Source organism: Labeo rohita, chromosome 9 (genome assembly GCF_022985175.1).
Source record: "Labeo rohita strain BAU-BD-2019 chromosome 9, IGBB_LRoh.1.0, whole genome shotgun sequence".
NCBI lineage: Eukaryota > Metazoa > Chordata > Actinopteri > Cypriniformes > Cyprinidae > Labeo > Labeo rohita.
In genome coordinates, this window is record NC_066877.1 from 32,376,412 (window position 1) to 32,399,139 (window position 22,728).

A 22,728-nucleotide genomic window follows, 5' to 3' on the forward strand; every position below is an offset into this window, starting at 1 on the left:
GTATCTTGGCCAAATATTGTCCTAACAAACCAAACCATAAGCTTATGTATTCAGCTTTCAGATGATGTATAAATCTTCATTTAAAAAACTGGTTTTGTGGTTCAGGATCACATATGGTACTAATGGGCTAAATGAAGTGGGTTGGGTTAATTAGTGAAGACAGGTGATACTGGTCACAGAGATGCCTTTAAAAACCATCCAAAATATGGTGTTGTTTCATAGGTTTAAAGATGTGAGTGAGGAATGCGTCTGTGTGTTTTGTGAAAATATGAAGAAAATAATGTGGGGGCAAAAAAGATTGGTTTGTTGTTTGGAGGTCAGTGGACGTGTGCTTGAGCTTTGAGGTCCATTTCTCGTCCTCCAAAGAACCTTTAATGTATGTAAAGAACTTTTCCTGCTATCCATCTTATTCTTTAATGTGGAAGTAAGCCAATATAGGCGAGACTTTTGGTTTATTAGCCACTCAAATAACGAGAAGAATAACAACATGCAGTAAATGCTAAGACTGTTTGCACTACAAACCAGAGTGTTCATAATTAACATAATACATTCAAATAATATGGTAAGACACACCAATTTACAACGTCAAGCTAAACAAGTTGATTTGTACAGCTAAATATAGCTGGACGCTGATGAGACCGGAAGCCAGAACCAGAAAATTTATGTGAAGAAAAACGTTTTCCTGTTTCCCAAAAACCCAAACATGACCTTATAAATCTGTACAATATGCGTCACCTGTTTCAAAAGCCTCTGTTTTCACAGTCCACACTACAACGCGAAAACGGCGTTTTCAAATGGAGAGCGTTTTCAAAAAACTGAGAGAAAAAGATGCGTGTTCAAACAAAAACGTATTAGTGTGGACATGGTATTAATGTTTTGGGCCTATACTCATGGAAGCTTTTAACTATTGAGCATATGGTATGTTTAGAAATATATTTTCACAAACATAATATAAGTTTTAGTTAAATTTTGCAGCAATAATACTTGTGTAACACTGTTGACAGTCAGTTAATCCACTCTTGACACAGGTTTGCTAGTTTAACCAATATTAGTACTGTCATACTAAATACTAACTAACCAATACTAACTGTCATGAACAGGATCAAAAACAGTCCAGGCAGAGTATGACAAGATTAACGTTTGGCTTTAACAAGTATATAAATTGTATTATTTTTATTAAAATAACCGATTGTAACACTAGATAAGACCCTTCTTTCTCTGCTGGGATCATTTAGAACCACATCTGGGATTGTTTGAAGCTGCATTTAAATTGCATATTGGACGTTCGTAATCAGGGCACCATATCAGTCTATTATATGGAGAAAAATGCTGAAATGCTTTCCTCAAAAAACATTTTTTTTACGACTAAAGAAAGAAAGACATAAACATCCTTGACGGGGTGAACGGGGTGACCACATTATTTGTAAGTTGTTGTTCTGAAAGTAGACTTCTCCTTTAAAAACAAAGAAAAAGAAAACATACATGAATGAATCAATGCATTGTGGGACACCAAAGGGTACTTTATTCATAGAAAATGCAACAATATATAAAAGGTATATTTATTTGCATCATATTTGCCCTGCATCATATTTGCTGAATGAAATTCAATATTTTTTTATTTTTTTGAGGTGCTGATTGCAAAAACAGTGCCTGTTTTGCTCCATACATCACTTTGTCACAAAATATGATGCAATTCATAGCATTTTTGCTTTCAACAACTATTTGTAATGTGAAGAAGTAGTGTATTTTCCCTTAATCGGCAGAAAAACTGCCACATACATTTTTCCCATCTTACTAGGAGTCAGGCTGCAACCATTTGTTCAACTCAAAGCCCATTTTCACATATATGAATGATTCTGAAGACCTTCTTTTATGCCTTTTATGCCAAGATTGTAAGTAAAAATGATATAAAACTTCTAACATTTAACTGCTGTACATGATGAACTCACTTGCTGATTTTTATCAGTAGTATTAGGCCTATTTTGCAAATCAGCAGATTTTTTTTTTAAAGATGCATGGCTGTGTGGTATTTGTTGCATCAGCAATCACAATTTCAAAGACAAATATTCACAAACAAGATGATATGTTGAGCTGTAATGCCATTTTCAGTAATTTAGCTCTCCTTCACGGAAGGCATCATAATGTTGGTGAAGGTGTCTGTTATACATGTAGGCAGGTACGAGAGGGGAATCCAGAAGAACTTGGCGTCCCAGCCTGCGCTGTAGCGCGTTCGGGGATAACGTGCTGAAAGAGCGTGCTGCATGCATGACGTCACTTTGGAAAGGTCGCTGCTAGCCAGCATCTTCATGGAGAACTCCTGCACTTTTATATCTGGAGGAAAAGATTGAAAGAAATGCAGACATGTCACATTGTTTCATTCAGTACAATAACATCATCACTTGAGCCTCTGCTCCAAAACATGGTGAAAAATCTTTTAATATAATAAAAAATGAACTATTTTACCCAATATATATGTGTGCAGTGTATTTTTAGAGTATTGAGGCATTGAATAACCAACATGTTAATGGTAAACAAGATGAGTGCATGTTTACATGAATTATTCCTTTAAATGCATCATGATATAAATCTCTAAATTCTAACGTAGTGTTGCAAATCAACATTGATATGACATCTGAAGCACTCACAGTCCTGCAGGTATGAGTCTCCGTAGCTTCTCCTGACCTCTGCTGGGAGGATGTTCCACCGTTCCTTCAGATCACCTTCAATAAGGTTCAGATTTGTTACTTGTGTCTTGAAGAAGCCTGGTTCAATGATACTTACCTTCACTCCAAAGTGCATCATATCTCTCCTGAGAACAGGAAGAGAGAATAATATTATTTTGGAGACAGTAAAGATGCAAATCTAAAAGAAGCTGAAGTATGGGTGTGGTTTAACAATTTTTACTTAATGAAATGTCAGTGTTTCAAGGATAACTTCAGAAAGACTTATGTTGTGGTGATTGATGGCCATAGTTAGAAAATGGATTTTGATGGCTGTTTTTAATAAAGTCAGATGATAATATTGGCTTGTTAGCTGCATTTTATTTTTAGTCATTTTAAAATATTTTTAAACATTTTATGCATGTGTTTATTCAATAGTCTTAAGTAGCACGGGTATATTTGTAGCAATAGCCAAAAATACATTGTATGGGTCAAAATAATCAATTTTTCTTTTATGCCAAAAATCATTAGGATATTCAGTACAGATATTTTGTACCTACTGTAAATATATCAAAACTTAATTTTTGTTTAGTAATATGCATTGCTAAGAACTTCAAAAAGTTTAAAGGCAGTTTTTTTTCAATATTTTGATTTCTTTCACCTTCAGATTCCAAATTTAAAAAAAAAAAAAAACAGACCCTTATGACTGGTTTTGTATATTATACAAAATGCATTTATGTATTTATATTTGAAAAAATAAAAATAAATGTAATATAATTTTTTTTATATATATATAAAAGATTTTTTGTTAGTGCATTTATTAAAATATGTATTTACTTATATTTAAATACTTTTAATAAATACATAAAATAATTTATCAAAAATATGTTATTAATAAGTCAAACATAAATATATTTAAGCTATGATGATCTTTTAAGAGCTAAATTGCAAGAATTAAAAAGTATGATAAAGAACAATTACACTACATACTACAAGATCTTGTTGGCACAGCTCAAAGTTTAATGTCTTTGTTAAATGCCTAGACATACCTCAAGCTATCGGAGAAGGCTTCCACACCATATTTAGCAAGGCAATATCCTCCCCCGATGAGTGAAATTCTGCCCAGTATGCTGGCTACGTTTACCACCCGACCGCGAGCCTTTTTCAGCAGAGGAAGAAACTTCAGGGTCACGTCGATAAGACCCATGAGGTTTACATCCAGAACCTTCTTAAAGTCCTCCACCTGCATCCATTCCATGGGACCGATGGGAATCGAGATGCCCGCATTGTTCACCAAACCCCACAGACCTGACGCGAGAGAAAAAATAAGAAATGTAGTGTACGTGCAAACCACACTGCATTGCGTTACTTGCTCACCAATGGATGCTCTGCAGTGAATGGGTGCCGTCAGAATGAGAGTCTAAACAGCTGATAAAAACATCACAAGTAATCCACACCACTCCAGTCCATCAATTAACATCTTGTGAAGTGAAAAGCTGCATGTTTGCATGTTGCATGTTGTGGATTACTTGTGATGTTTTTATCAGCTGTTTGGACTCTCATTCTGACGGCACCCATTCACTGCAGAGGATCTGTTGGTGGGCAAGCGATTCAATGCTAAACTTCCAAAACTCTGTTCTGATAGAGAAACAAACTCATCTACATCTTAGATGGCCTGAAGGTGAGTAAACTGTCAGCTAATATTAATTTTTCCCTTTAAGTTCAAAGGTCACTGAAGTGTGCATACATGTCAGGTATAGCCTATTACAAGGAAAGTAAGTCATTCTATAATAAATGATGCAGCTTTGGTATGAGAATGGCATTTGGCTGAAGATGCTCCTCCAGGTCAACTAAAAGCGCCTGTCCAAGAGTTGCAGATTTATGAGTTGGTCTGAGGGCTGTGTGGTCGTCAAAGTGCCTGTATCTCGGCTTTATCTCCTGCTGTGCTTGACTCTAGCTGGCACCCTATCTGACTGTCCGTCTCACCTCTCTCCCTGGTCTCGCTGCGCACGCGCTCAAGCGCGCGCTCGATGCTCGCGCTGTCGGTAACATTGAGCAGAAGCGTCTTCAGTCTGGGGGAGGCCGCGGCGCGCAATCTGGAGGCACCAGGTTCCGTGAGACACGCGGCGATTACATGAAAACCCCGCCGGTCGAGCTGCCGCGCCGCGAGGTTTCCGAAGCCGCTATCGCAGCCCGTCACCAGGACGTGCTTCTCGTGGATGCCGGTGATCTGACGGGAGTCTCGGAAGAACCAGACCGCGGCGATGAGCGCCAGAGCGGCCAGAGAACACCAGCAGCACAGCAGATCCGCGCAGAGGAACACCTGCGGGTGGAGATGGATGAAGCTGTGCTGAATAAACACTGACCTTTACAGTTGTTCTATGATGGTTTACCAGGAAAAAATGCCAGTAGTTCACTTAGTAGTGCACAAAAACGCTGCACAGAAATACTCAATGAATATAAGTTAAAAATAAGATTTTAATGTTTTTTTTTTTTTAAGTCTCTTCTGCTCATCAAGAATGCATTTCTTTGATGGAAAAACTGGATGAATAAATATAATTTATTCATGTGATGCAAAGCTGAATTTTCAGAATCATTACTCCAGTCTTCAGTGTCACATGATCCTTCAGAAATCATTCTTAATAAACTGATTAAATATCAGTGTTGAAAACAGTCATACTGCCCTTTTTTTTTTTCAAATTAATTTATTTATCTATTTAGTTTTTAGGGCTTTTTTACGTTTAGGGTTTTTTTTTATTAAGATTAATTAATTTAGTTTTGTTTGTTTTTTTTAACCTGTGATGCTTTATTCGGGATTCGATAGTAAAGACTAGACTAGTATTATTAGAAAAGATTTCTATTTTTAATAAATGCTTTCTTTTAAACTTTTTATTCATCAAAGAATCTTTAAAAAGGCATCACAGGTTCTGTAGTAATGATGCTGAAAATTCAGCTTTGATCACAGAAATAAGAAAATTCAGTTTTAAAGTATATTAAAATAGAAAAGTATTATTTTAAGTTGGAATAATATTTCACAATTTTACTGTTTTATTCTGTATTATTGATCAAATAAATTTCAATTAATTCAAAAATCATTAAAATATATATATATATATGTGTGTGTGTGTGTGTGTGTGTGTGTGTGTATATATATATATATTAAACGTTTATTTATAGATCTTTATTAATTTAGATCATAGAATTGTATGTTAATATTTTTTAAAGTATTTTTTATGTTATTTTTAGTTCTTTTTTTATTTGAATACATTTTAAGTAAAATTTTATCAAGATATGTATGTATTTATGGATTTATTTTGATCATTTTTATTTTTTTTCCAGGTTCATTTTAACTGTTTTCAGTATTGATTTCTGTAGTAATGATGCTGAAAATTCAGCTTTGATCACAAAAATAAATTAAGTTTTAAAGTATATTAAAATAGAAAAGTATTATTTTAAGTTGGAATAATATTTCACAATTTTACTGTTTTATTCTGTATTATTGATCAAATAAATTTCAATTAATTAAAAAATCATTAAATATATATATATATATATATATATATATATATGTTTATTTATAGATCTTTATTAATTTAGATCATAGAATTGTGTTAATATTTTTGAACTTCTATTTTTTGTTATTTTTAATTCTTTTTTTTTTATTTAAATACATTTTAAGTAAGATTTTATCAAAATATGTATGTATTTATGGATTTATTTTGATCATTTTAATTTTTTTTTCCAGGTTCATTTGAACTGTTTTCAGTACTGATTTCCTTAGTAATGATGCTGAAAATTCAGCTTTGATCACAAAAAAAAATCTATTTTAAAGTATATTAAAATAGAAAAGTATTATTTTAAGTTGCAATAATATTTTACATTTTTTTTCTGTATTATTGGTCAAACAAGTTTCAATCAATTCGAAAATCAATTAAAAACATTAAAAATCTTACTGAGCCCAAACATTTGAACAGCAGTATATATATATATATACTTTATTAATTTAGTTAATTTGGATCATACTTAGAATTGTATGTTATTATTTTTTAACTTTTATTTTTTGTTATTTTTTATTTATTTTATTTATATACATTTTAAGTACAATTTTATCAAGATATGTATGTATTCATGCATTTATTTTTATCATTTTTATATTTTTTCCAGGTTAGTTTTAAGAGACACTGTGTACATTCTCACCAGAACAGAGTCCAGAAGAACCTAGAGATCAACTTTATTAACTTTTAAAGAAGAGACAGGAGAACAAAAGCTGTGATAAATAACACTTCGAGACAAAAGGTTAAATTTAAATTAACCTTTGGCGTCCTCACTGGACTGAAAGTGTGTTGCCGTCAGATTCCTGTTTATTAATTAAATGAGGTTATCGTGCAACCCTGCCAAAGTTTATACACACAAACTTCCATTGGAACTGACCAGAGCAAAATTGATTATAGAGCACGACCTTGCGGTCAAATGGAGAAATACAATATCGTTACAATGCCTGGCTGTCTGATTCTCACAAAAAAGCGTTTACATTTTCTTTAAATTAATTAAGCATATATTTATGACAATTAAGCACGTCCTCTTTAGTCTTCTCTTCTTATTGGCTTAATGCAAAATTAAATCTTGCAGTTTAATACAACTATTTCCCTCCATTAAATCATGTATTATATATTATATTATATTATATTATATTATATTATATTATATTATATTATGTATTGTAAAACTGTGTAGAGATTGTCCCTGCAATTTGAATAATATGAATATAGAAGGTTGGCTTGTACAGAAACGCTTAACCTATTAATCTATTAAATCGAAATGCTACATAAAAACATGTAGCCTAATTGTAGACAACTCATTCAACAGCCACTAGGTGGCGTCGCACCAACTACTGCATGTTCCCTCTTATCTCTGCCAATGATTTATTGCAAAAATCATTTATAGCCTTGAACACCGAAATGTTCATTAACAAATCATGCATGCATTGCTTCCTAATATGCTTTATACATTCATAAAAAAAAGACAAAAATTATGTTATTGTATTCATAACTGACTCACATACCATGACTAGTGCAGATGTCAAAACTCCTTCACTGTGGAAACCAGCAGATTATATGTTTTTGAACTCCCGATTCCCAGTCCTGTCCTGATCCCGCTGTGCTGAAGAGCTCAAGGGCCGCAAAACAATTTCAGGGTCAAAGGTCTCTTGTGAACAGGAGCACCACACGCAATAAACGTCACTGAGGTTGTGCAAGAAACCCTGTGGCCTAGTTTGGCATCTAAACATTCAATGTTTGGTTTGTGCAGCACAGTGGACAAAATAGATGGTGAAATTACACTTTTGTCAGGTTTGGATTTAGCTGATTGAATAACAGTTAGTTAGGCGATGGTTAACAAATTAATAGCGATAATAGTAACACTGAATGTTATATAAACATTTTCTGAAAGGTATTCAATTATGTGCTTACATAATCATGCCACTGGTTTAATATTCTGGAAAACTTTAAAATGCTGTAAAATTAAGGATTTTTTTTTTTTTTTTTTTTTGTGATCTAGAAAATATTACAGGAAAAATGAAACCTTGCAAAAATGTTACAGAAAACATTTTAAAATTTTGTTTTTATTTAAATTCAATGTTGTAAATATATACAATAACGTTTTAACTGATTTACATGTGGGTCATTCTATAATTTAGTGTTTTCCAACTTTTTTTTTTTCCAGAAATCTGGAAAATTATATCCATTAGGATAAGTTCAGGATTAGTTCACTTCCAGAACAAAAATTTACAGATAATGTACTCACCCCCTTGTCATCCAAGATGTCCATTTCTTTCTTTCTTCAGTTGTAAAGAAATTATTTTTTTAGAGGAAAACATTTCAGGATTTTTCTCCATATGATGGACTTCTATGGTGCCCCCAAATTGAAACTTCCAAAATGCAGTTTAAATGCAGCTTCAAATGGCTCCAAATGATCCCCGCCGAGGAAAAGTGGTCTTATCTAGCGAAACGTTTGTTTTTTGTTTTTAATTACAATTTATATACTTTTTAACCTCAAACGCTTGTTTCGTCTGGCTCTGTATGAATTGTTTTTTTCCGGTCATGACAGTTAGGGTACGCCTAAAAACTCCCATCTTATTTTCTTATCCAACTTTAAAATCGTCCTACATCGCTGCAGAAGTACCAACAAAAGAGTTTACAAAGTGAACATGCAAAAAAGATCAAACACCCTTTACAAAAAAGGTAAAAACAGCGATGTAGGACGACTGTGAAGTTGGAGGAGAAAATGAGACGGGAGTTTTTAGACGTACCCTAACTGTCATGACCGGGAAAAACACACAGAGCTAGACAAGAGGAGCGTTTGAGGTTAAAAAAAGTATATAAATTGTATTTATTTTTAGAAAATAATCTATCATTTCGCTAGATAAGATCCTTATTTCTCAGCTGGGATCGTTTAGAGCTATTTGACGCTGCATTTAAACTGCATTTTGGAAGTTTAAATTTGGGGGCACCATGGAAGTCCGTTATATGGAGAGAAATCCTGAAATGTTTCCTCAAAAAACATAATTTCTTTACGACTGAAGAAAAAAAGGCATAAACATTTTGGATGACAAGGGGGTGAGTACATTATCTGTAATTTTTTGTTCTGGATGTGAACTAATCCATTAATTAGGGCTGGGAGTCGATTCCAAAAAGAATCGATTCTGAGGCGTTGGGGGAATCAACTCTCCACTCATAGCCGTTCTTTCGGATAGATCGTTTCAATGAACCAATTAAAAAATGATTTAAAAGTTATTTTACGGTAAAACTCGGTGCTGCACGACAGAATAGATCATGATGTGATTGAAGGTCTTGATTCTATTTCCATCTTAACTAAAATGCTATTTCTAACCTTTCTATCAGCCAATAATAATTCTGAAAGAAAACGCAGAGAGCACAGATGAGTGGCCGAGATCGCATCTGATTTGTCAGATCGGATCAGTGTTGTTGTTCTGGTTATTTTGTTTGTTTCTGTGTACAGTTTGTTCATTTTGCGCAAAGCAAACCATTATAGAACACATCATTCAGCTGAATTGTGCCTTGTTCCATTCATGCAATAAACGCATGTCCACTGCTGCATTGTGGGATATGACTAATTTCATGCGCAATGCAGACAAAACTACAATTTAAATACAGAAAGGTATCATAAGTTTTAAAAATAAAGCTTCATATTATGATTAGGCTACTTTCTAAGACCTTTATATCTTACAGTCAAGGCGAAATTAGGCTACTCTATAATTTCCTCCACTCTATAAAAAAACAAGAATCGAAAAGTATCGAAAATAACACTGAGGAATCGATTCTTGGAATTGAATTTCATCGATTCCAGAACCAGGAATTGGAATCACACTCGATTCCAAAATTTTCAGAATGGAACAGCCCTACCTTTAATAGAATACACACTTTCTCAGTTTACTTGAAAATGCCTTTATGAGTGGGCCTTCAGTCCAAAATAATGCGTAGAAATGTGTTCATTGTCAAGATTTTCTATTTTACATTTATTTCTACAATCTAAATGCCTTAAAAAAGTAGATTGAGTTTGAATTTAACTTTCTTCCAAATAAGGAAATATTTCATTTTACTCATTACTAATCAGATACCCCCCTGAAATTGAAAACAAAAAGGTTTATTCCGTCCATATGCTGCATGAATGCAGTGGTTGTTTATGCCTACAGAATTGAAACTTTTGGTTTAACAGCATTTCTTCGGATGAAAGCATCTGAGATGAAGGTTGGCATGTAGGAAAGCGGCAGCCAGAAGAACTTGGCATCCCATCCTGGAGAATATCTGGTACGAGGATGGACCGCAGCCACCGCGTGCTCCATACAGCTCACCACCTTCATCAGATCTGGATCCAGCATCTTCTCAAACCTCTCCTTAACCATCACCTTTGCTGTAAACACAATCATAGGGATGTCGGGAATGTGTGTTAGCTTTTAGAACTGGTAATGCAAACAGCTGGGCGCTGGATTTGAGCTCACTTTTTTCTATGTAATCACTGCCGTATTCATCCTTGACTTCCTGAGGCAACTTGTTCCATAATCTCTGAAAATGACTCTGAAAGATGGCAGAGTCAGTAACGGTTGTTTTGAAGAATCCAGGTTCAATGCATAAAACCTTCACTCCAAATGGTGCCATGTTCCTCCTGGAGAACAAAGACAAACACATTAAATATAGGCACAAGCAGCAATTATCAGAGGTCCAAGCACAGAAAAAGTAAAGATTTTTTTTTTTTTAAATCTTAAACTTTAATGGTAGGTGTGTATGATATTCATTTTCTTTATTTATTTTGATTCTTAAAATGCATTTATTTATTCATGTGGTTTTTTATTCAGATGTTTTCTATTTATTTGTTTATTTATAGATTTTTATGTATTTATTTAGAATTTATTTAGCATTTTAGGTGAATTGTTTTTTACATTGTTTTTCATTTTTTACTTTTATTTTTTATTTACATAAATTTTAAGCAGATGTTTCTGTAGATTTAGTTAGTTAGGGTTAGGACAACAAAGAAAAACACAAAAAATATAGTCGCAAGCAGCAATTATCAGAGGTCCAAGCACAGGAAAAGCAGAGATAAAAAAATGGCCAGAAATCTTAAACTTTAATTGTAGGTGTGTATAATAATTTTTTCTTTATTTCTTTAGATTTTTTTAATTTACTTATTTATTTTGACTTTGTTCATTTGTTCATATTTTTATTATTTCTTTTAATTTATACATGTATGGTATTTATTTATTAATTTAGATTTTATTTAGCATTTTATGTAAAAAAAAAAAAAAAAAAAAAAAAAAGGTTTTTTTATTATTATTATTTTAACTTTTTTTATTTTATTTATATAAATTTTAAGTCGATTTTTATGTAGATTTGGTTAATTAGGGATAGAGTTATAAAACACATTAAGTATAGGCACAAGCAAAAATTATCAGAGGTCCAAATCACAGAAAAAGCAGAGATAACTTTTTAAAAATTTGCCAGATTTGAAAAAAATCAAGAATATTGTTAGTTTGTTGGTAAATTTCAACTTCCCTAATTCAATTTGCACATTAGAGGATTTTCTAAAAATATTTCTTTATTAATGCTAGCTATAAGTAAATAATTTTGAGTAACTGAAATAAAGCTGAAATAATAATAATAAGAAGAAGAAATAAATAAATAATAGTGGCAGTTCTCACATATGTGTGCACTCAAGGTGCACATATAAGCTTTCACTATGATTAGTCACTCACAGTTATCAGCTGCTAAATTTTGACAGTCAATTGTGCTGAATTATTAGATGATTATTAGATGTTTTTTAGGATGTTAGTATTTGCAGCAGAAAAATTGCTTGCCAAATTAAATTTCACTCAACTGAATGGTTGCAGTGTTATCATGCAAATTAATTGCACATGGTTATGCCATGTTTGGACTTTGCATTCATAAAATATATGCTAATTATTCAAAGTGGCCCACACCCAAATGCTATATTGGCTTGTATCTGAGAAATGCTTTGTATCTGAATTTTGTCAAGTCCATATTAAAAAAAAAAGTGGTTACTGGATATACTGACCTAAGGCTGTCATTAAAAGCCTCTACTCCATACTTAGTAATGCAGTACGCTCCTCCCAGAGTACTGATCCTTCCGAATATACTGGCCACATTGACCACTCTGCCTTTGGCTTTCTTAATGAGAGGTAACACGCTCAGAGTGATGGCAACAACCCCAATCAGATTGACATTGATCATATGTTTGAAGTCGTCAATTTCCAGCCAGTCATTGGGAGCAGTTGGGAAAGAGATACCAGCATTATTGACCACGGCCCACAGACCTGCAAACACACACAACTAAATAAAACCTTTCTTTCATCACAGGGTATTGCCAAATACACAGGAAGTGTCATGTGAGAATGTGTGAAAAAGCAACTTGACCAACTTGATTAAAGAACTATATGAGCTGGAAATTAAGTTTTATTTCACCACAGTCCATAAAATTAAATTTTATTAATGAAATATATTTGCATATATGGCATTTCAAATACTGGTTAATAATCATCAGGGTTTCTGGAAATACTCCAAATGTTGTGCATGTGTATATATTGTGCATTACCTTATGTACTGTGTATACAATGACATGCATTCATGCTCAAATGTATTAAAATAAATTTTACTTTTTAAATCAAATCGTGCATTAAATTTTTAAATGCATCCATTTAAAATCAGGAATTAAATTTAAAATGCATTTCTTAATGTTTTAATGAAGTCTCTTCTGCTCACCAAGGCTGCATTTATTTGCCAAAAAAAACCCCAATAAAATCTGAAATATTGTAAAATAGTATTACAATGTAAAATAACCATTTAATGGTTTAATATATATTTAAAATGCAATTTATTCTGGTGATGCAATGCTGAATTTTCAGTGTCACATGATCCTTTAGAAATCATTCTAATATGTCAGTGAAGTACCATTTCTTTCGGTGACTTACCTTTCTCTCCCACCAGGGTTTTAATAGTGTCTGTGGCTTCTTTAATGCTGGAATCATTACTCACATCCAAATGCAGCGTTGTGAGTTTGTCAGAGCAGCACTTCTTCAGCTCAACTTCTCCCTTCTCCGTGTAGCAGCCGGCGATGACTCGGAAACCCTTTGTGTCCAGGTGTTTGGCCAGGAGATTCCCAAAACCTGTGTCACAGCCTGTGATGTACACAAACTTGTCCGATTTATTAGGAACTCGTCCCAGTTCTCTGAACCACCGATAGACATAGAACAAGACTATGAGACCCAAAATGTACAGGAACATTTCTGCAAAAGAAAATCAGTTTGTTTTCATAAGAAAGGTGAATCCAGATTCATGCAAACCCTCCCCCAAATCAGCAAAACAAAGATATGAAAGAGAGCGCATATGTGGTCAAAGCTCCACTCATAAAGTACAAGACCTAGTGAACCATTAACTTTTTGGCTTATTATTGTAGATCACTGCAAACAATATGATCGATTTTGTAAAATGCAAGAAAAGATAGATTTAAAATAAAGATAAACACAAATATATGATAAATTAGAATAATTATGTTTGTCTTTTTCTTTTCATATTTGATAACTGTTCAAGTAAATGTGAAACTACTGTCCGAATCATGAACGAACCGGATCACACAAGTCGATTTAAAGGTTTCTTTGACGAATCAGGCGGAATCAGTCACCGTGGTTCTAGAGTCAACAATTTATTGAACCATGAAGAAATTACTTGATTAACTTCATTACAACTTCAACTTCATGTACGAATCGTTCGTTTGAATCAAATCTGGTCAAAGAATCAGTCAACAATTTATTGATCCATGAAGAAGCTACTTGACTTGACCTCATTACAAGTTCAATTTCATGTCTGAAACGTGAACGAATCGTTCGTTTGAATCGGGTCTTGTCAAAGAATCAGTTGAACCAGATCACACAAGTCGATTTAAAAGATTAGTTGACGAATCGACCTGAATCGGTCGCCGTGGTTCTGAAGTCAACAAATCATTGAACCATGAAAAAACTACTCGACCAACTTCATTACAAGTTCAACTTCATGTCCAAATCGTTCGTTTGAATCGGACCTTGTCAAAGAATCAGTTGAACCAGATCACACAAGTCGATTTAAAAGATTAGTTGACGAATCGACCTGAATCGTTCGCCGCGGTTCTTAAGTCAACAATTCATTGAACCATGAAAAAACTACTCGACCAACTTCATCACAAGTTCAACTTCATGTCCGAATCGTTCGTTTGAATCGGATCTTGTCAAAGAATCAGTTGAACCGGATCACACAAGACGATTTAAAAGATTAGTTAACGAATCGACCTGAATCGGTCGCTGCGGTTCTGAAGTCAACAATTCATTGAACCATGAAAAAACTACTCGACCAACTTCATTACAAGTTCAACTTCATGTCCAAATCGTTCGTTTGAATCGGATCTTGTCAAAGAATCAGTTGAACCGGATCACACAAGACGATTTAAAAGATTAGTTGACGAATCGACCTGAATCGGTCGCTGCGGTTCTGAAGTCAACAATTCATTGAACCATGAAAAAACTACTCGACCAACTTCATTACAAGTTCAACTTCATGTCCAAATCGTTCGTTTGAATCGGATCTTGTCAAAGAATCAGTTGAACCGGATCACACAAGTCGATTTAAAAGATTAGTTGACGAATCGACCTGAATCGTTTGCCGCGGTTCTGAAGTCAACAATTCATTGAACCATGAAAAAACTACTCAACCAACTTCATCACAAGTTCAACTTCATGTCCGAATCGTTCGTTTGAATCGGGTCTTGTCAAAGAATCAGTTGAACCGGATCACACAAGACGATTTAAAAGATTAGTTGACGAATCGACCTGAATCGGTCGCTGCGGTTCTGAAGTCAACAATTCATTGAACCATGAAAAAACTACTCGACTAACTTCATTACAAGTTCAACTTCATGTCCAAATCGTTCGTTTGAATCGGATCTTGTCAAAGAATCAGTTGAACCGGATCACACAAGTCGATTTTAAAGATCAGTTGACGAATCGACCTGAATCGTTTGCCGCGGTTCTGAAGTCAACAATTCATTGAACCATGAAAAAACTACTCAACCAACTTCATTACAAGTTCAACTTCATGTCCGAATCGTTCGTTTGAATCGGGTCTTGTCAAAGAATCAGTTGAACCGGATCGCACAAGCCGATTTAAAGAATTCGTTGACGAATCGGGCTGATTCGATTGCCGGGGTTCTGGAGTCAACACTGAACCGTTTATTTTTAACAACTGAACCGAAATGAGCCAAGAAGCGGCAAATGAGCTGGTGGAAAGAAACATTGTTAAATAATTGTCAATAAAGTAGGCCTTCTTTGATTTTTGAATGCTAAAAGCATTTAGGTGAACCGGAGATGTGACTGATGTGATTGTAAGTAAAATCTCCCAAATAAAACAACGTTAATGCCATGTTTGTTAGGCTACTTCATTGTTTGACTGTTTTATCAGTGCCCATACAGTTGGTGTTATAAAATATAATTTAATTATAACATGCAAAAATGTTTTTTCAAAGCCTTAAAAGTCAATTATTAAGGTTTGAAACGACTTTTGTATTTATGAGCCGCCACCAATTAAACTGGGGCACATTAAATTGCGATACATCTAATATCGTAGCATCAAGACTGACTTTAATTTGTAACTTTAGGTTAGCTTGAGAACACTTTTTAGAACGTTTAGAACATTTTTAGAACATGCGACATCGGAGATCACGTGATTGCGTTCGAATTAAAAGAACCGCGGAATCTGTTTTGAACCGGTTAGGGCTGTTCGATTCCGAAAATTTTGGAATCGATACCGATTCCTGGTTCTGGAATCGATTCCTCACTGTTGTTTTCGATTCTTTTTCGATTCTTGTTTTTTTAGATTGGAGGAACCTAATTTCGCCATGGCAGTAGAATATACATGTATTAGAAAGTAGCCTTATCATAATATGAAGCTTTATTTTTTTTTTTTTAAATTATGATAAATTTCTGCATTTAAATTGTAATTTTGCTGCATTGCCCATGAAATTAGTCACAGTGCAACAGTGGACATGCGTTTATTGCATGAATTGAACAAGGCGTGCACAGTTCAGCTCAATGATGTTAACTGCTTTGCACAAAATTAACAAACTGTACACAAACAAAATAGCCAGAACATTAACAACAACACTGATATAAGAGCCCGAGATTTATCTGTCAATCAGATGCGCTCTGGGTCACTGTGCTCTCTATGTTTTCTTCCAGAATTATCATTAGCTGACAGAAAAGTTAAGAAATAGAATTTTTTTAAAGATGGAAATAGGATCAATACCCTCCAGTACGTCATGATCTATTCTGTCGTGCAGCGCTCAAAATTGAGAACAATATAAGCCAGTTCCACTGTAAAATAACTTCTGAATCGTTTTTGAACCGATTGATTAAAACGACCTATCCGAAAGAAACGAATCACTATTAGCGAGCAAGAGGCAAATTAATGGATGCTCAACGGAAGGGTGCATCCTCAAACTCAGACGAGCTCAGTAATGACTCTTTTCATTAAGTTTATTTTCGTGAACCGACGTTCAGCGACGTTTGATGACAGCAGCCGAGAAATGCAGCCTTTCGTTTGAGCTTTGCTAAACTGAAACCAACCTTTGGAATCGACTCTCGATTCCCAATGCCTCGGAATCGATTCTTTTTAGAATCGATTCCCAGCCCTACCGGTTGTGTCTAAATGAAGTGTTCGAAAGAACCGATTCCAGGAAAAGAGTCGGTCGGGCTTCCTTAAGTAAAATCGGGGTGTAAATCAAAGAAATGTCAACAATAGTGAACTTTTACACTGTACTGTTGCACACTTGTAACGAATAAAAGAAATAAACCAAGCTAACGTTGTTACAACACTGAAATGCCATTCTAATGAAACGCGTGATCACTCAAACACGTCCTGACAAAACTCTTTTGCAAACAGCATGCATTTACTAAAAGCAGGAGTTTGCTCACTTTAACCCTTCTGCAGACCGGAGTCTACAAACCGCCTGTATAGGCTACTTACCGTTGTTTTAGAAGTCAGTTTTCTAAGATCTCTGTTTTTAGAAAAAGTTAAGTGGTCTCAGTAGTTTAGGAATGTGTTTGTTTTTCGTTTGGCTGTGCATCTGACACTGGTTATCTTCATGTCTTCTATTATGTAATAACTGTTCAGTGTTGTTGCTGCAGGGGGCGCTGGATGACCAGAAAGGATGTTCAGAAAGGATGTTTTTTTCTATGCATAAAATAATACAATAAAAATTCCAGACATATGATTTACAAAAAGGCTTAAAGCATCACCTTTGGAATTTCTTTCTTTTCTTCTTCTTCTTCTTCTTACACTATCAGTCAAAAGTTCTTGAACAGTAAGATTTTAAATGTTTTTAAATAAGTGTCTTCCGCTCACCAACCCTACATATATTTGATCCCAAGTACAGCAAAAACAGTAAAATTTAAAAATATTTTTGCTATTTAAAATTTGCTGTTTTCTGTTTGAATATGTTTTAAAATGTAATTTATTCCTGTGATTTCAATGCAGAATTTTTAGCATCATTACTCCATTCACATGATCCAGAAATAATTCTAATATTCTGATTTGCTGCTTAAAAAGCATTTAGTATTATTATGATGATGTTGAAAACAACTTAGTAGAATTTTTTTCAGGTTTCTTTAATGAATAGAAAGTTCAGAAGAACAGCATTTATATGAAACAAAAATATTTTGTGACATTATAACTCTTTATCATGCAAATTAGCACATTAGAATGATTTCTGAAGGAACATGTGACGTTGAAAACTGGAGTAACGATGCTGAAAATGTAGCGTTGGTCACAGGAATTAATTACATTTTGATATATATTCAAATAGAAAGCAGTTATTGTAAATAGTAAAAATATTTCACAATATTATTGCTTTTGCTGTATTTTGGATCAAATAAATGCAGGGTTGGTGAGTAGGAGAGAATTATTTACAAGACATTATAAAGGGATGTTGAAGTATTATTTATCTTTTATTATAGTATTTATTAATATTTTGAAATAGCTTTTTATTTTTATATTTTCAGCTTTGTAATTTTAGTATAAATCATTTTTATAATTTCTTTATATTTAGTTTAGTTTTAGTTTAGCTTTAGTTTTAATTTAATTTTAATTCAGTTTCAATGCAACATTTGTCATTTTCATTTTATTTTTAAGCTAAAGGTTTTCATCTAGCATCTATGTTTTATGTTTATTATAATTAACTAAAATATTTGTAATAGTCTTACGTTTGGATAACAGTAGCAACTGGTCCTTAGATCTGTTTCTAGAAACAGATCAAACACAGTTTCCTGTGTTTGTGAATTTATAAACAGTACATTCCAGAACACAGGAAGCGACCTCAGGCTTTTTTCAAACTGTGTATCTGAGCAGGAATCACTTGTTACTGTAAATCCTGTGGCTATAATAGCTCAGGGCTGTTGTACAAGTTCAGAAGGACTTATCTGATTATTTGTAAAGAAAAAAATGTGACGTGTCGCTTTAGAAGAAGTTTAAAGATTGTTCAGTAAAATATGAGCTGGGACAGAGACAGAGATGAGACACATCGGATATGTTCATGCAGTCTGCTTTTGAGACCGACAACCCAAGGATATACCTGCCGACAGGAACGGATCCAATTTTGTATATGAACAGGTAAAGGTATTGCCAGTCTAAGAATTTAACCCTTTTTAGGCCAAAGACGGTGGATAAAGAGTTAGCAAAGATTAAAGTTAACAAAGATTATTAAATACCGTAACTAGTGTATTACTCATTGCTACTTTATATTAACTAATGGGACCTTATTGTAAAGTGTTACCAGAAATCCACTCAAATCCATTATCATGTCAATTTCTTAATAGCATGAATGTACATGATGTACAAATGAGAAAGATTTGCATGATGAAACTTTATGGCAGATTATTACAAACAATGACACGAACCTTTATCATTTTAACTGCAAGAGTGATTAATATTGATAAGTGATTTATTGCAGGTCAAAACAATACAGTGCAGTTATTCACCGTGCGGTCAATGACCTAATTTTACACACTTTCCCACATGACTGCACCTGTGACAGTGTGTTTTCTTTTTTAATAGTATCTAATTACTTTGACAAATTGTTTATGTACAATTTTGTCACCAATATAAGACTTTCCAGTATTAAAAAAAAGGTTTCCAAATCAATAGGCCTAAATATTCTTGTTTTTTATGGGTGTTGCTCCATAAAATTGTCACTACCAAAACAATCATGACTGAAACATGTCATCACTGTTTCAGTAGTGACAAAAAGTAAAACCCATAATCCTTTATTAGGGAGAAATAAACAAATTTTTAATACAGTTATGCAAATGTTTTGTACTTTAGTATGTTTTAAGTTAAAATCTGTAATGTGATGTGGTTGCTACCAAAGCATTACTGTCACTACTGAAATTGTGCAGTCATGACCAAAACATGATGTTTTGTCAAAAATAACGTATACTGAATTATCAGCTAAGATGTTATGATAGTGTTTGTTTAATGTATACTTAGACTAATGAATCCCAAAGTCTGAAATCAGTATGATTAACTTTTTGGCCTTTACAAAATACAGCAAATCTCGTTTCCAACTTTGGATCAGTTCTGTAGAATAGCCCATATACAACCTCTTTTATAAACGTTTTACATGCCTTTGCAAGGCTGTAATTTGCTGACAAATGCATGCATGCCAAATTTGTTGCTTAAGATGATTTTAAAGTCCCCCTGTAGTGAAAATCAAGATTTTTTATGTTGTTTATTTGTCTATGTGGTGTTTTTAATATGCTTTTAGACAAACCATGTGCCAGTCCATTAATCAACACCATTGCTGAGTATTTTCTCCTTAAAGGAACACTACACTTTTTTTGAAAATAGGCTCATTGTCCAACTCCCCTGGAGTTAAACAGTTGAGTTTTACCGTTTTTGAATCCATTCAGCCGATCTCCAGGCACTTTTAGCATAACTTAGCATAGATCATTGATTCCGATTAGACCGTTAGCATCTCGCTCAAAAATGACCAAAGAGTTTTGATATTTTTCCTATTTAAAACTTGACTCTTCTGTAGTTACACTGTGTACTGAGAATGACGGAAAATGAAAAGTTGCGATTTTCTAAGCTGATATGGCTAAGGACTATACTCTCATTCCGGCGTAATAATCAAGGAACTTTGCTGCCGTACCATGGGTCTTCTTCTTCTTCTTCTTCTTTGGAGTTTAACGCCGGCTTGCATCCGTAAGCGTTGCACTACTCTATTTCCAGATTATTTCCTACACAATTTATATTCTACACATCAAACCAGTATTAACTAAGAAATTACAAATATTTTTCTTGCCTTGCCCAATCACCCCACTTTTCAATACATCTTTTATCTCTGCCCCAACCAACCCATCTTTTCTTAATTCTTCCATCATTTTCTCCCTTTGTTCTTCATATCTTCTGCAATTTATAAGTACATGTTCTATGGTTTCAAGTGTCTGACACACCTCACAGAAACCAGTAGGATGCTTCCCTATAATATATAATGTACTATTCAGGTTACTGTGTCCAATTCTTAATCTTGTCATCACTGTTTCCTCTCTTCTAGTCCCTCCCCAGTTCCTCTCAGTTCCAACTTTATTTTGAATGCCATACAAATGTCTCCCTTTGATTTCCCTATCCCACACTATCACACTCAGATCATTTGATGTTCGTTTGCTTTCTTTATTTCCTTGATTACCTATAACAATTGCCGATCCAGTCCTTCCAGTTTCAGGTTCTTTTAATCCATCTGTATAAATTTGAATATAGTCTCTATATTTGTCTTCCACATATCTATAATATTCATCTACAAGGTCTATATTATTGTTTATTGATTTGATTTGACGCAATTTCAAATCAACTTCCATGGTTTCCATTTTCCACACTTGATAGTCAGGCCATACCACAGTTGGACAGAACTCTTTTTCACTCACCCCCAAATCTCTAACTGACTCATCTCCTACCCACCCAAAACTATTCTTTTGTACCCTTTCCTTTTCCCAACAAGTTCGTAACACTCTCTTAGTAGGATGACTGTCTCTATTTCCCTTCAAATTAATCCAATAATTTACAAGCAGTTGCTTACGTCGAATGTTCAATGGCATTTCTCCTGCTTCCACTTGAAGCGGACATACTGGTGATGTTTTTACTGCGCCTAAGCATAACCTCAAAGCTTTAGCCTGTATTTTATCAAGCCTTGCAAGTGCAGATTTGGCTGCTGACCCATACACCACACTCCCATAATCTATCCTTGATCTTATTAAACTTACATATATATATTTCAGTGATTGATAATCTGCACCCCATTCCAGTCCTGTTAAACACCTCATTGTATTTATTACTTTTTTGCATTTATCCTCCACCTTCCTTATATGTTCTACCCAGGTTAACCTTGGATCAAAATGTACTCCCAGAAAGCAAAATTTATTAACCTTCTCCAAATTATTTCCATATAATTTTAAATTAATAACCTCATTAATTTTCTTCCTAGTAAAAAACATTACTTTAGATTTTTCAACAGAAAATTTAAAGCCCCATTCTATTCCCCACCTCTCAACCTGCTGGATACCTTCTTGTACTTTCTTAACTATATACTCTACATTTCTTCCTCTTTTCCATATTGCCCCATCATCCGCAAACAGAGATCTCCCCATGTCCACTTGTATATTTCCATTTATCGTTTATCATAATTGAAAATAACGTGGGACTTATTACACTCCCCTGGGGGGTTCCATTCTCTGCCACATGCTTACTAGACAGTTCTTTTCCTGTCCTAACCTGAATTGTTCTGCCTTTCAAAAAATCCCTAACCCAGTTAAAAATTCTTCCTCTAATTCCCATTTTATACAACTTAATCATCAACCCCTCTCTCCATAGCATGTCATATGCTTTTTCCACATCAAAAAATACTGCTACAACTGTCTCTTTATTTATTTGAGCTTTCCTTATCTCATCTTCCAAGCATAACACTGCATCCATAGTACCTCTCCCTCTCCTAAATCCACTTTGACATTCAGTCACCATACCCTGTTTTTCCATAATATACATTAATCTCTCATTTATCATTCTTTCCATCACCTTATAGATATGAGAGGTCAGGGCAATGGGTCTATAATTTGATGACTTACTAGAATCTTTCCCAGGTTTTCTTACTGCTATAATAATGGCTTCCTTCCAACTTTTTGGCACTCTACCTTCTTCCTATACTTTATTGAATAGCATCAATAACTTCTTCTTCCCCTCATCACTCAAATGCTTTAACATACTATAGCAAACTTCATCTTTCCCTGGTGCAGTCTTCCCAGTTTTTGCCAATGCTTTGCTTAACTCTCCCATATTAAATGGTAAATTTTGTTCACCTTCATCACTTTCCATTACTTTCAGTGCCTCCAAATTTTCAGTACTAGTTTTCTCTCTACCCCTCTTCCCTTCCTCAGATAAATAATTTGGGCTGTGAACTTGAACAAATGTAT

The 22,728-nt window shown here is 34.1% G+C and overlaps 3 protein-coding genes across 4 annotated transcripts in view; 1 reads left to right on the top strand and 2 right to left on the bottom strand.

The window, feature by feature from the left end:
* Positions 1 to 1,498: 1,498 nt before the first annotated feature.
* On the bottom strand, positions 1,499 to 8,090 carry rdh1 (retinol dehydrogenase 1). Its single transcript, XM_051118743.1, has 5 exons — positions 7,723 to 8,090; positions 4,647 to 4,983; positions 3,710 to 3,968; positions 2,646 to 2,809; positions 1,499 to 2,331 (listed from the first exon to the last, which is right to left on the bottom strand). The coding sequence occupies exons 1-5, from the start codon at positions 7,723 to 7,725 to the stop codon at positions 2,114 to 2,116; spliced, it is 981 nt and encodes a 326-aa protein (XP_050974700.1). The 5' UTR covers positions 7,726 to 8,090; the 3' UTR covers positions 1,499 to 2,113.
* Positions 8,091 to 10,301: 2,211 nt separating this feature from the next.
* Positions 10,302 to 17,376, bottom strand: dhrs9 (dehydrogenase/reductase (SDR family) member 9). 2 transcript variants are annotated; one of them, XM_051118746.1, is made up of 5 exons: positions 17,237 to 17,376; positions 13,159 to 13,473; positions 12,246 to 12,504; positions 10,678 to 10,841; positions 10,302 to 10,589 (listed from the first exon to the last, which is right to left on the bottom strand). In XM_051118746.1, exons 2-5 carry the CDS (start codon positions 13,469 to 13,471, stop codon positions 10,366 to 10,368), a joined length of 960 nt encoding a protein of 319 aa, XP_050974703.1. In that variant the 5' UTR covers positions 13,472 to 13,473; positions 17,237 to 17,376; the 3' UTR covers positions 10,302 to 10,365. The 2 variants fall into 2 exon arrangements, with proteins under 2 accessions (XP_050974703.1, XP_050974701.1); XM_051118744.1 differs by lacking the exon at positions 17,237 to 17,376 and having other exon boundaries at positions 13,159 to 13,577.
* Positions 17,377 to 18,621: 1,245 nt separating this feature from the next.
* The window catches only part of abcb11a (ATP-binding cassette, sub-family B (MDR/TAP), member 11a), a 43,430-nt gene continuing 39,323 nt past the window's right edge, over positions 18,622 to 22,728 (top strand). Inside the window, exon 1 of the mRNA XM_051118742.1 lies at positions 18,622 to 18,877. The gene's annotated coding sequence lies outside the window, so the exon portion shown is untranslated. The remainder of the gene's footprint in view (positions 18,878 to 22,728) is intronic.